At 35.3% G+C, this 14,619-nt stretch overlaps 1 protein-coding gene across 1 annotated transcript; it reads right to left on the bottom strand.

Annotated features, from left to right (window-relative positions):
• Positions 1-7,069: 7,069 nt before the first annotated feature.
• spic (Spi-C transcription factor (Spi-1/PU.1 related)) lies at positions 7,070-13,891 on the bottom strand. The gene is made up of 6 exons (XM_039761690.1): positions 13,636-13,891; positions 13,212-13,238; positions 12,791-12,884; positions 12,334-12,446; positions 11,471-11,576; positions 7,070-8,822 (listed from the first exon to the last, which is right to left on the bottom strand). Exons 2-6 carry the CDS (start codon positions 13,212-13,214, stop codon positions 8,380-8,382), a joined length of 759 nt encoding a protein of 252 aa, XP_039617624.1. The 5' UTR covers positions 13,215-13,238; positions 13,636-13,891; the 3' UTR covers positions 7,070-8,379.
• Between the last annotated feature and the right edge of the window lie 728 nt (positions 13,892-14,619).

Below are 14,619 nucleotides of genomic sequence, written 5' to 3'. Positions count from 1 at the left end.
ACTGAGAATGACTGTTATTCAATGGTGCAGTAAGCCTTTATCTTCCAGCTGCTGTAGTTCCAACCACAACATCAATAATCCCAGACCACATAACCTTATCAGCAAAAACCCTCATTGCAGACCTAGGGATAAGTTTCTCACCATAAACTGAAACATTTTAGTGCCCCTAAATTCAGGCAGTATCATAATATTGTAGCTGACAGCAGGTTCACGGAAGCAGCTGGGCAATTCCAGACAATACATTGGACCACTGGTTACATTTAAATGCATGTTTGAATAGTGACTTTTAAAATATTCTCAAAAAACATGTATTTGGTCTTTAGATATATTTTATAACTTGAATAAATGTGTAGGTATTGGTTAGTCATTTACAGGATATACTATACTGTAATACAGGCTGGTCCAGATCTAATTATGCAGATCCCGATCGTCTGGATGACTTTGATTTATATGGAGATGATTCCAGTTTGGCGCGAAGACGATTCTTCATGTCGTCAGTTTGCACACTTCTCGATAGTCCGGGATTTTTCGGGTGATTTTCTATGTAATAAACTTAATAAGTTATAGCGTAATTAAAATTGCATAATTAGATCTGGACCACCCTATAGTTTATTATTATTATTGTTACAAAAATTTTCCAGTGTTACAGAAATGTTTACTTAGCTCAGCCTGTTAGTTTAGCTGCAGGTCCACTCTGATGAGATTGACAACCTGTAGGCTGAGGTTCAATGCAAGGTAGAGGAAAAGCTGATTAGAGACTCAATAATATTATAAAGGACAATGCTTGCGTATTTCCTTTGCGATTAGCAAACAAATAATGTTTTTCCTTTTGTCTGTGTATATTCTTCTGATATGTGTAATTTTGATAGAAATATATATTTAATTTAAGAAGAGACTGTGCTGTTACAACAGATTGTGCAATAGTCAGTTAGATATAATTTATTGTGTTCTGTATTGTACTTTGCCAAATTAGTGCAGTGTGCACTGAAGGAAGCATTTGAACACCTCTTGTGAGGTAAAATTTTGATAGTCTTAAATCAAGAGAGATTTGTAGAACGTATAATTTAATCTAACCTTAGTCTGACTCAAATTGAGAAGGACTGTTTGGCTTAGGTTTGTCATGCATTAATTGCCTATGAAATTAAATTCTGTGGTTGTATTTATTTACAGTAATACCAGCATTTGTTAATATCATTTGGTAGAATTCCTTTCTCATGTGTGCTGCATTGTAATCAAAGTCGTGTAGTTAATTACACAGTAGGGAACTGATCTATGTTCCTGCTAGCCCAGTCTCCGGCTTTTATATAATAAAGTGTTTTTAAGAGAAGTTATATATAGACAAGGGTGGAGCAGAGTTACTGCTGCTGCCTTGCACTAACAACACCAGGGTTTACATCCCTGGTCCTCCCTGCATGAAGTTTGTGCGTTCTCCCCATGTCTGCGTAAGTTTCCTCCTGGTGCTGCACTTTCTTCCCACAATCCAATTGTTCCTGATGTGTGTAGTTTGTGTTTGCATGTGAGTGTGTTCACCCTATAATGGACTGGCAGTCTGTTCCTGTCTTGTGTCATATGTTTACTGGGATAGGCTCCAGCCCCCCACAACCCTGCCCAGGATTAAATGGTGTTTGAAAATGGTATGGTATATTGTATCAACATTCATATTTATAAATGCTAACTACATTCTGGGCAGCCAGATATGTTCTTGTGTTATTTATGTGGCAGCTTCTGCACATAGATGAACAGAATTGAGCAAATAAATTAAAAGAAACACTAGATCTTCTTTGCAATCTAAACCATGACACTATACAGTAGTTTAGAGCACTATTGTTTTTTTTTTCCAGAATTCCATCATGAATTGGCTGACTACTTTAATTTAATTCTGTTTCTTGGTCTTTTAAAATGTTTCAAATGGTGTCAAAGAGCAAGGAATTCATTAGTTGTATTTTTTATTTCAAAGATGTTGAAAGTGAATTACATTCTTCTTATGAGCACCGACCTTTTTGTTGATGGCTGCTATGCAATTACCTGGCAAGATGAAACGTGGCCTCACCAAAGTGACTATGAAACTCAGCATGTGCATTCCATCAGTATTCTGAGAGTTCAGCTTCCTCTTTTTCTTATTAGTACACGCCGATCATGAATTCTTCTTATGTTCTTTGACTTCATTTAACATCTGCTTCATTTGCCTCTGTCCGTCTTAGCTACGAAATTCAGCATTGTATCTCAGCTTTGACTTACTTCTTGAGCTTTGTTTATTCATTTCACATCTTTACATTTTCCACCATTGGTTTGTTTTTTTGGACTTTTCGATTTCTTCCAGTTCCTTTTTCATTTAAAACTCACTACTTATTGCAGGCTTTACATTATTCAATGTAAAATTAGGTAAATCAAAAACACCCTCTGCTTTAGGTTCATGACATTTTTTTTTACTTTATTTTAACTAAACAAAGAACATTTTCTTTATTTAATTATTTTTTATGTAAATAGGGGCACATAAAAGGAAGTAAAGGAATTTATGTATTCATTTGATTATATTGATTCAAACAAGTAATAATACCGTACAGCACATTTAGAAAAAAATCAGACCCCTTCACTTTTTTCTTATTTTGCTATGTTGCAGCTTTGTGCTAAAATAATCTAAATTCATTTTTTTCCCTCATGAAGCAATACTCAATGCTACACAATGACAAATCAAAAACCAATCGATATCCTTAATGAAAAGGAGTGCTCTGGATCTCAGACTGGGCAGAAGGTTCTTTTTCCAACAGGACAGTGATCCTAAGCACAAAGCAAAGACAACATGGAAGTGGCTTAGGGTCAACCTTATAAAAGTTCTTCAGGGGCCCAACCAGAATTTGAACTTGAACCTAGTCAAACATCTGTGGATAGACCTGAAAACAGCCGTCCATTGACAATCTCCATCCAACCTGACAGAACTTGAGAGGATCTGCAGAGCAGAATGGTAGGAAATCTCCAAATTCTGGTGCACAAAGCTTGCCATGTCATATCCAAGAAGACTCCAGATTGTGATCACTGCCAAATGGGCTTTAACCCAGTATTGATTGTTGTGGTTTATCTCACAAAGTGGCCAAAGTGCTGTGAGGCATTCATATACAGTCAGGGAAGCAGGCCTAAATTTCACCAACCTGCTCAGAGGAGGTGCGCCAGAAGGTAGCCTGACTTCCGCTTGAGTGGTTGGTTTTAGCCTACAATGTGCCAAAATGCACTTCACTATCAAATTTTAAAATATATTCTCCAAAAATTCAGTAAAACCCCCCCGCTAGGCAGGGGTTGCCATTAACCCCTTGTAATGAACAAGACCACAAAAATTGTAATAAAGGGGGATTTATTAAATGAAATGAAAAAAAAAATCTTCAAAGGAACAATCCAAGTCAAGAAAAGTCTTAAACTGAAATCGACAAGAATAAGTAAAGAACAATATCAAAAACTTGAGAACCAGAGCAAAAAAATCAATGACAGTCACAGTACATACAAAAACCGATAAAATCAACCAAAGTGCATTGAAATAAATCACCTGGGGCCTCATGTATAACGCCGTGCGTAGAACTCGCACTATAACATGGCGTAAGCGCAAAAGCCGAAATGTGCTTACGCACAGAAAAATCCAGATGCAGGAATCTGTGCGTACTCCAACTTCCACGTTCTTCTGCTACATAAATCCCGATCAGCGTGAAAACTAACGCTCGTGCACGCGCATTTTGTAACGCCCCAAATCCTCCCAGAATTACGCCTCTTTGAATATGCAAATCAATATAAATCGCCCTTAAGCGCAGCCTTCTGTGAAAAGACAATGAGAAAAGCACGGGGAAAATATAAGAATTTCAGCGAATACCAAGTGGAGGCAAAGGAAAAACATACTATTTGTTCAAATAAACCGTGGTATAATCAACAAAATAAAGTTGATCGAGTGACATAGCGTGTTGGAGAAACTTGAAAGCTCACATTCACAAAATCGCACAGTGCCGGAAATAAAAACGAAGTCACATATCAAAGTTGCCGTGAAAAGAAGAGTTGTAAGCCCACTGTCTTAGTGTCATGTGAAAGCTTATTAGGGTACAGAGAAAAAAGGCACACAGTGAGGAAAAAGCACGAAATGTCAACTTCAATCTCGACATTTCCACTTTAATCACGTAGTTTATTTTGTCATTAAAGTAGAACATCATAAACGTCATCTTAAAATCGTTTAATTAACCAGTTTCTCAAATCACATCGTAATTAAAGTAGCACGTTAAATGCTTTGTTTTGTATTTGATCTTCTATGTGATCTATGTGTGTGAATCACTACTTGCTTCTTAAACTGGCTCTCTTCCTCCAACTGGACACAGAGTCCATTACATTTGTGATATTACAGCTCTCTGAATAACTAAAATACTGAGATGTATACGTGATGTCATTTTCATGATGATAGGAGCTAAAGCACATTATTAAACATGTGCTTCATGAGCCTCGTGCTCATGACAAGCATTTATCTTTTGTCGAAATTTGTCGCTGCGTTTTTAGCTGTGTTGTTATTTTCTTTCTGTTTTATATTCAATATATATTGGCGTGGCCGCCACTGCAGTCCTTGCTTTTCTTTCCCCAAGTAACCGATCGCCATAAAATCAGCTCTGTAATAGACGTTAAGCCATCTGTAAGCTTAGCGCCGATTCTTCAAAACGTTTAAAGAACATTGAAATATCTTCGTAGTACATGTTTAATTATTCTATCCTTCACGACACTCCCAGTGAAGAATATAGATTATTTAAATGAAGTTAAAGTTTTATGTGTATAATTTAACAAACATATTTTGCTGCATTTCACCTTAAAAATGATATCGTCATCATATGTAAATACGCGCTTTATAAAGTGGCCCAGGCTGTGAGATATTATAACTGTAGTGCAAGTTTACAGTGGGGTGATTGTACTTATAAGTACAAACAGTTCTACAAGGAGCAATTGATTGAGTGCACTTAAATTTCTTGGGATTAAACTGTTTCTGAACCGCGAGGCCTGTACAGGAAAGGCTTTAAAACGTTTTGCCGTGGCTGAGGTAGCGTGTGCCTGATGCTGTATACCGATAATTCTCTTTCCGATCAGCTGCTGCTGTGATTCACACTCAGATACAGTGATATAAATACTCCGAGTCGTGCAGTGAGAGTAATATGGAAAAAGAGGATCCGCTGTGGCAACTCCTAACGGGAGGAGCTGAAAGAAGAAGAAGAAGAAGAAGAAGTGAGAGTAACAACGCTAAAGCTGTTATGGTATTTGGAATACTATGGCTGTTCCCTGGACCATTATATTGTTACAAGTTAATTACAATCAGATGCGTTACACTAATAAACAATATGCAGTTAGTTTCTGTGTATTTATAAAGCCGCGTCATGAAAATAATGAGTAATCACACAAGAACAGTAGCACTGCTTTGACGCTGGGTGCCGCCAGTTTGCAAAACCGAGCGGAGAACTTGCGTACGACAAGGCATGAGGTACCGTGGAAAAGTGCGTGGATTTACGCCAAGTGTAGGTTTTATACATCGCGATTTGAACGTGGAAAAGTTCTTACGCAACATTTCTGTGCGTACGCACCGTTTATACATGAGGCCCCTGAACTTCAATACTTAGCCTGCCTTTACGGGGCAGAGGTCTGACCATAAACAGTGATGGATTGGTGGTTCCGCCTCTTGGGGATCCACTTACAAAATACAAGTAACATAAGAGAACCTCAAATCACAAATTGATACTACATAATATTAAAATAGACTAAAATAAAGAGCTAATATAAAATATAATTAGAGAAAATAATAAACAGAACAATATTAGAAAAAAGTAATGTAAAGCAAGAGCAATAAGGAAAAATGAACATAGACGGGGGAAAAAAGAAGCATTTAAACTTGGCTTGGCCTAAGCATAAGTAAAGGGTCTGAATATTTGTGTCAATCAGATTATTTAGAGTTTTTTATTTTTAATAAATTTACAAAAAATTCTAAAATCCTGAAATGGAATTAGTTTTAATAAACAAAGTCTTTGTTGAAATATACTGTATGTATTCAAAAATATCTGCTAAAAGAGTGTTTTTTATTATGAGTTCCCCCCACATCAGTACATCTTCAGTGATGAGGTAAGATGTGACCTCACAAAGAGGAGAAGTGGATGTGACATTATTAGTTAGCACACCATTATGGAAGTCCTTTGGTGAGCATGGAGACATTGTGAAACTGTGCACTGCTATCAGCCATCTTGAAGTCCTCCACCTACATACTATCCTGTGCCCTTATAACATGGCATACCTCTTGGTTTCCTCTGTCACCATCAGGATTTACCTACTTTAACATAAACAAAGGGACCCGGGACAGTCAGAGTAGTCACACTATTTTGTTATTTGGATAGCATCAGTTTCTACCTTACTGCTGTGGTTCTCAAGTGGTTCACTGACAATCCAAGGCTTTCCAGTCTGTTTCTACCAAAAATATTCCCAATTGCTCAACACCATAGAGGAGGTTTTCTCTCAGTATGGCTGTGGAATGTATGTGACAGGAATTTCTGTGAGCGGAAAAAACTTCTACTGGCAGTGGCGAAGGCCTATTGGGACATTGCACTGGAATCTGTGCAAAGGTGAATAAGATGCACCAGGGCTTTGTCAGGGTGGATGAAGTTATGAAGCCCGACCCAACAAGATGCTGAGGAAAATGAGGATGATAACAGAGAAATGTTAATAAATAAACTCTTACTGCATTTTTCACCTTATATTCTTTATTTAATATTGATGATTACTGTACTTACGGAATTATTTATTGTATTTTTCTTTTGAATTGTGTTTTTTTTTATCCTGAGTAGTTCTTTCCCAGCATCACTTTGTTATACTGTACAATCTAGATTTTCTTTTAATTTGTTTTACAGTATTTTACTGTAACTGAACCCTTCTATATCTTTTGTTGATGGCAGTTGCATGACATACAAAATGTATATATATTGATTTTACAGTAATAGTATATCATTCATGATTTACTGCAGTAACACATTTTTACAGCAGTGTTTTGAAATAATATCACCACAGTGCAATGAATAATCTCTACAGTCTGTGTGTTTGTGTGCCATCTGAAAAGAAAGTTTGATTTAAATCCAAGGGATTATGTCAAGAGAAATTTTTACTTTTGTCAATAAAGTCTGAGATTTGTACAAATTAGTGTGTGGTTATGATATTGTGTTTATAATTTTGGGAAAATGGTGGATTGTTTTCATGAACTATCTTAGCGATGAGAAAACTGTAAAACGTAAGTAGTTAACTCATGAGAAACAACAGTGACATGCATCAAACAGAAATAATGACAACTAGCTTGAGTGTAGGTGTGATAGCCTCTACAGATTTTGCATTGTAAATTTATGATTTCTTGTAAATGAATGCATATATTTAAAATCAACACTGGTAATAGTATAGCTGCTAAAGAGGAACAATTAATTGTATCTTGTTCGCTCTTCCAGAGTCTTGGTGAGCAATAGCAGTATTATTGCCAGGAGTCAACCTTCAGTGGGAAGATCGTTTAATGAAGGATATGTATACATTTACACCACGCTAGTTTATAATATTGGAAGTTCACCTAATCCTGTTGAATTTGGGACACAGAGGAAAACTGGAATGCCAAGCCCTTTTAAACACAGAAGGTCATGCAAAGCATAATTTTAGTACCACCATAAATAAAAACTAAAGGCCCTAGAGTATCAAAGGTGGTAAGTGTAAGTGGGGCCCTATCCAGGTCTTGTTCCTGCCTTGCAACCCATGCGTTCTAGTAATGGCTGCAGCTTCAATGTGACCCTGCTATATCAAAATGGATGGATGTTACAAACTTGTTAGAAAGTTATGAATTCTATTTGTAAATTTTAACCTAAGGAAGGTCTGTTTTTTTTCTGTGTGGATTTTTTATCAATGGGTAACTGAAGTTCATTCATAAGTGGTTTGAATAATTCACTTACTTCCTTTAAATGGGAGAAAACAGAACATCATTTCTTCTTGTTGAGAGGAACAGGTGTTTGCTCTTTTAAATGGATTAATTTTAAAACAATATCATATTGCAAGGCATATTAGGGTCAAGCAAAATCAGCTGCCATTTTTAAAGTAAACAAAAGAGTACAAATTACATTTTTTAATCATTTTAGAAGATGATTACAATAAGAAACATTCTGGACATGACATGATTTTCACTGTATTATAAACAATTTTCTTTTATTCCTCAAATGTGTTTATTTTGAAATGTTATCAAAATCCATTATCCACTGTGATTTGTGAGATAAACTTCATCATTTGAAGGTATTATGATTTGCATATTGTCAAACACCCTGCTAGCAATCTCTTTAATTTTCATAGTTCATGTCTTCCAGACAAAAATTATGTAGCTGAGTGTATCACCGAATAATTGAGGTCATGCAGAGAGTCATAATTGTAGTGGCTGTAACCACTTTGCCAGTTATCTACTGCATAGTTGCCATGGTCTGTAGGTATATACTGGTAAAACAATCCATCTCGTCCCAGTGTGTGAGTGGGATTTAGTCTTTGTAAAATCACTGGGTTAAACTGATAAGTCAGCTTCCTCCGAATCTTAATAATCTCACCAGTCCTGCTGTAGTTTCGTAAGGCACGAGCCATTTTCTGGTAAGTCATGGTTTTTCGATTGCCCTTTCTCTTCCCCCAACGTTCTGCCAGCTTCTCTTTGTTTTTTGACACAAATTGAAAAGTGCCATTACTTTTGTCCACCCACTGTATTGAATCAGACATATTTGAGTCACACAGTGCTTCATGGAGGTATTCATAGAGCCGTAGTTTTTTTCTACCTAAATGAGAAAAATAAATGCAATAAACAGTGCCAGTTTAGTAAAAGATGAAAGTGTAGTTGTTTAATGATGTAATTGATACATTTTGAAATTTTGCTATACAGTGGAACCTCGGTTTGCGAGTAACTTGGTTTACGAGTGTTTTGCAAGACGAGCTAAAGTTTTTAATAAATTTTGATTTGATAAACGAGCGAGGTCTTGCAATACAACTAGTATTTATACACTTTGTCTGCTGAGCGTCATGTGATCACAACTGAGCTGATGGATCTTCTCGCGTGCGCGGGTGTGTGTGTGTGTGTGTGTCTCTGCTACAGCGCTGGGAGACTGCGATTGCTTTGGGACGCTCTTCTGCGTGTTGCCCCATTGGGTGGAATCCCACAAGAGTTTAGAAACTCACTCACACCAGCCATGATTCTTTTCAAAGGTAAAGTGCAGGTTAATTTGTTTTATGTATTTTTACTTTATATTTTGCATTAATCATTTTTATATGAATAATTTTGGGTTGTGGAACGAATCATCGGAGTTTCCATTATTTCTTATGGGGAAATTAATTTTGATATACGAGTGCTTTGGACTGCGAGCACGTTTCCAGAATGAATTATGCTCGCAAACCGAGGTTCCATTGTATTGTCTTAGAGTGTATTTTGAAAAAAAATAATAAAGTAATATAAATAATCTCATACACTTCTGAAGGGTAAACAAAAAAATATCAAATTATGTAATCAGTAAAGAACAGTAATGCTGGTTTATTACTCAGGTGACACATAACCTAATGGAAAATGGCTAAAGGTAGTAGTACTTTGTGGTCACTGAAATACTGGATATGTGTATAGGTAAATTATGTGTGTGTGCTTGGAAGGGCCAATATATTGATTCACTTACTTGATTAAATACATGCTACATATTTACTTGTTGTCTAATTTTATTCCAATGTTATAAGCAAAAGGAACAGAAAAACTTATTTTCTCACACACTTTGTCTTGGTCCTTGGTATCTTGGCAGCAATGGCTTCAAACCAGTAACAAGCCCTGGACAAGATGTCATACCATCTCAGAGCATTATTATTATTTTTGTAAAATTCTATTTTTAGATATGCTATTTTACCTTAAAGAAATGTTTATTTAACAGAACTACTATTAAGAATAGTACACTGTAGTAAAGTATGCATTATTATTTAAGCAACAATACATAAGGCATACAGCAGTGACTGTTTCTTTATAAACTTATAAACTGGCATTGTTCTTATTAGGATAGCATGTAAACTTTACAGATAAAAACATAAGCTCTGTCAATTTTTCTTAATTACTCTTGCATTAATCGAAATACATACACATATATTAGTAAAAAACTATAGAAGAGAACTGGGGACAGCACTCCTTTAATGGGGTAAATATAATATTATTGAACTCTGCCCCCCACTGACACCTACCCACACCTCACACACCCTTATACTCTTCCCATTACCACTACACTATTTAATATGGACTGCGCTACAATGTGCATACCTGTTTGAAAATACAAATATCCATGCACAATACATTTGTATACTTCTGATTGAGTATATATTCGTACATGTCTACTTGTAAATTCCTGTCTATAGAAAATAGCAACCTGCACATTATGTACATATCTATCTGTACATGCCTACTTGTAAATTCCTGTCTATAGAAAAAAGAAACCTGTATATTATGTCCATATCTATTTGCAAATTCCTGACTACAGTTAATAGCAACTTGTATATCTTGTTCATCCATTGTAAATTTCTAAGTATAGTTACTAGCAGTCTGTATATTATGCTCACATAATATCATTCTGTAATAGTTACCCATAGCCTCTCCCTGCACATATCCCTTTTAGGTGTACTTAGAACTTATACCTTTATCCTGCACTTTCTGCTAATTGCACTTCTGGTTAGACCTAAACTGCATTTCGTTGCCTTGTACTTGTACATGTGTAATGACAATAAAGTTGAATCTAATCGAATCTAATCTAATCTAAATGACATCCTTTACATGTTCTGTAACTCTGTGATGGTCACTGCAATTTTGCACGCTTTGGTGTGCAAGACAGGCCCACCAAATCAACAAGTTCATTTAAAAGGCAGGCTGTAACGTTACACACTTTGGACCCCTGGAGGTAGTACGGAATGAAAGATTTAAAAGAAAACTGAATGCCTTTATGACCAATACTTTACATCCTCTCTTTGAGTTTCAGCCAACAAATTATTCAACAGAAGTGTGCTAAGAAATGGGACTTTGGCTCCTTCATACCTACCACAATACACTTTTGCAATGCCTAACTGTGATTGCTGTCTAGCTGTATCATTAGCCAAGTCTTTTTTTCTTCTTTTTTGTAATTCTTGTGTGCTTCTGTGTTGTTGCCACATCCACCACACGACAAACCAACTCAGGATCCAGATTAGGACCCGAGTGCAGCCATGCTAGCCTTCTGTGTTGTTGTGGTTCTTTACATTTCTGTATTTGTTGAGCTGACGTACTGTAAATGTGACATTTTCCCTTGAGGCAAATAATGTAAAGTACTACTAATGAAATTAGTTTTAATTATGCAGAAAGATAAATCATAATTCTAAAGCTTTTTTAAATAATAAAAGGAAATTAAACAGTATTGTAGCACTAATGATTACAAACCTTTTCCACTTCGTTGGGAATGTAAAACAGAATAAACAAGTTGATTTTCCTGGCAGTTGTTAAAGTTGTATACTGGAGGGCCATCTGCAATTGTGTGAACCCAGTTCTGTAGGACAAAAAGGCATGTTATGACTGTAATTGGAAATCTGTGCACCATAAAAATAGTACATTTTATGATTTATCGTATGGATACTATAAGGCAAAATGTCTATGTTGCTACTACAGTGTGATATGACAGACTTTTTTTGTTTTTTCAGTGGGGCCTCCATCAAAAAATTCTCGTAACAGGAATGAAATATAAGGAATAGCTACCTCCTTCAATCAACGCTTCAATTTTCTTTTTTTTTTTTGTCTAGCTCAAATCGGGAGTCTGGCAGCAAGACATGCAGTGTGGTTAGAAGTCCTAGACAGAATCCCAGCAGGACTTCTTGGTAAAACAGCTAGAAACCCTAAAGTCCCCATTTTAATAATACATTTAAACAAGGGACGTGCATGCAAGGCAATCAGTCCTGAGACAGAACCAAAGCCCAAACACCACCACATGACAGTTGTGCATGTCATGCTGTAGTAGTCCTTGTATTTTTTACTTTATCTTTTTACCTGACTGTGACCTTACCAAAGGCAGTCCACACAGCAGATGATTGTCCACTGACTCCACTAACTAAAACATTTCCACTCACAAAACCTCTCTCTTTCTTTTCTATTTTGCTACACATCTTTACTCCCATCTAAAATAACAAAATTTTGAATAGTGTACATGATATCCTGTTACACTGGATAGAAATCATATGGAACACACACAGACCCCATTTAAAATGAACAGCTTAATTTCTAACTCCAGTTGGACATTTCTAGTGTCTCACCGGTATCTCTGTCCAGCTGGATGTTTGTTCCTCATACACAGACATGGAGTTGTAACAGTTGAGACTGGTTCGAGACTGCATCTGCTGGAAATTTTCAAAACTGTAGCAGACATCTGAAGGCAAGAAAAATAAACAATACTAATCATCTAGAAATTACAACGCAAGGTTACAGTATTTAAAATGGTAAGGTAATTGAATTACAACGCTTTGTAAGTCACTTTGGATAAACGCGTCTGTCAAGCAAATAAATGTAAATGAAGTATGGTATGAATTAGTGATGTGTTGTATGCTTTATAAATATAAAGAAAGTCATTTATTATTTCAGTTTTAAGACATAATAGTTAAAATTATTGCATCTATGAAGTTGATCAACATTTTACATGTTTTATGTACTTTTAAATAATAAATCAAAAATAATTTATTTAGTAAAAAATATGAAAAACATTAAATGCTCTACCAGGCTGTTGTTGCTGCTGAAGGTCTGATTGTTGCTGTAAAACTTCTATTGCATCTTGGAAGTGTTGGCTTAGCATGTCTTGGTCAGAGCAACTCTGTAAGTCCAAAAATAAGAGCACGTGAAAGGGACTCAACTAGCAGTTAAATACTCTGCTTAAAGCAAAATTTAAAAAAATCTGGAGAGGAAAAATGTATAATTTTTTTCTGTACTATAACATATTGTATTAGAAAGTACTTATTAAAAAAACTAATGATTTCTAAATCTACAGCTATTAAATCAGCATTTTAAAAAATTCTATCTACTGCACAAAGAATAATCTACAACATACTGCGGTCATGTGTAATTAACATATTACCATATACATTTAATATAAGAGACTATTTTTTACCAGATAATATAAAAATTGAATGCAGTTACTCACCATGCTGAAATTTCAGTTTTTTAATCCCTGAAATATAAAAAAATCAAAATGAATCAAATATAATTGCTACCTTATCATGGGCAGTTTGTATGAATTACTTTTCACTAAACTAAGTCTATGTAATGTCAGTTTTAAAAGTATATACTCTTAAATAGATTGTTTTTAAATGCAAATGAACAAAAAAGCACAATAAATAATTTAACAAAAAAATCACATTTTTTCTTTCATTTTGCTATATATTGACCAAGTTCATCATAATATTCTAAAATGTATACGTCAGACACACTTAAACATAAGTTATTGTGAAATAAGAGTAAAAATGTAGTATTTTTCTCTGCAGTTGTAAGTAGTATATATTAGAATTTGAATGCAAAATACTTTTTTATTAAATCCTTAAAGAAGTATTAAATGCACTGGAACCTACCGTTAAACAATGTAAATTATGGGAAGAATTATAGAAACTTTCAATAAAAAGTTTTTGTTGGTTTCATCTCTTCACTGACCAATGAAGGCTTCCTCAAGATTTTTAACAGTTTCTTGATTCTTACAGAAAAATTAAGTTTCAATTAAAAATGAAATAAATCAATTTGTAACTTAAGCACATGTGTAAATAACACACAATACAATATTTATGCTATAAATTTAAGACCAATTCATACTTATGCTTGTGGCATAAGAGATATATACCTTCACAAGAGTTTTCATTTTGACATGCACATCTTCGTTATATAGCTGCATTTAGGGAAGTTCTTGATGTGGGGATTTTTTTTTTTAAGTGGACATATTTGCATCTTAAATACAAAGCCTATTGAATGTAAATCAGTGTATAAGACTAAAGCGTATTATAACAATGATCTACTGTATAGTTCATGGGATCAAAAAACCAAGACCAGAAGAAAACAAACAGTTATTCTGGTAATTTGGAAGTTATGCATACTTGACGGAGGGGGCTTTGTCACACTATGATGGAAACCCTCATTTCTTTCAGCTCATGCCCAAATATGAAAGATAAGCATATTTTATTAATTTAGTTAGTTTGCAGTTTTTTGTTAAAGCATGGTACAGATTGGAAAATTATTCTTTCAAATTATACATCAATTTCATGGGTTCAATTTTTTCAATGCCAGAGCTTTTGTAAACAGAATCCTGTCCTGGGCAGAAAGCAGGGGACAACTCTGGATAGGTTTGTCCATCTCCTGGAACAATCAGAGTTCTTCAAAGGAGGTCCATTTAAATTTTGAATGTGGGAAGACAACCAATGCACCCAAATTAAACTGAAGTGGACAGAACTAGAACTATACCAGAAAATGACGGGTATAGGACTCTGAAGCCAGAAAGTACTGTTGCAGCCCCACAAGACCATCATGCCACCCCATTAGAACATCACAACATTGGAATAATTGTATGA

This window comes from Polypterus senegalus, chromosome 8 (genome assembly GCF_016835505.1).
Source record: "Polypterus senegalus isolate Bchr_013 chromosome 8, ASM1683550v1, whole genome shotgun sequence".
NCBI lineage: Eukaryota > Metazoa > Chordata > Cladistia > Polypteriformes > Polypteridae > Polypterus > Polypterus senegalus.
Note: the sequence above shows the minus strand (reverse complement) of the source record. Positions and strands in the feature narration are given on the sequence as shown.

Bases quoted from the DNA above. Each gene is read 5' to 3' on its own strand.
- spic (XM_039761690.1), bottom strand. The intron at 12,447-12,790 runs GTAGAGCATTTA...TCTTGCCTTCAG, and splicing joins TCAGCAGCAACAACAGCCTG to ATGTCTGCTACAGTTTTGAA. The intron at 11,577-12,333 runs GTGAGACACTAG...TTTGTCCTACAG, and splicing joins CCAGCTGGACAGAGATACCG to AACTGGGTTCACACAATTGC.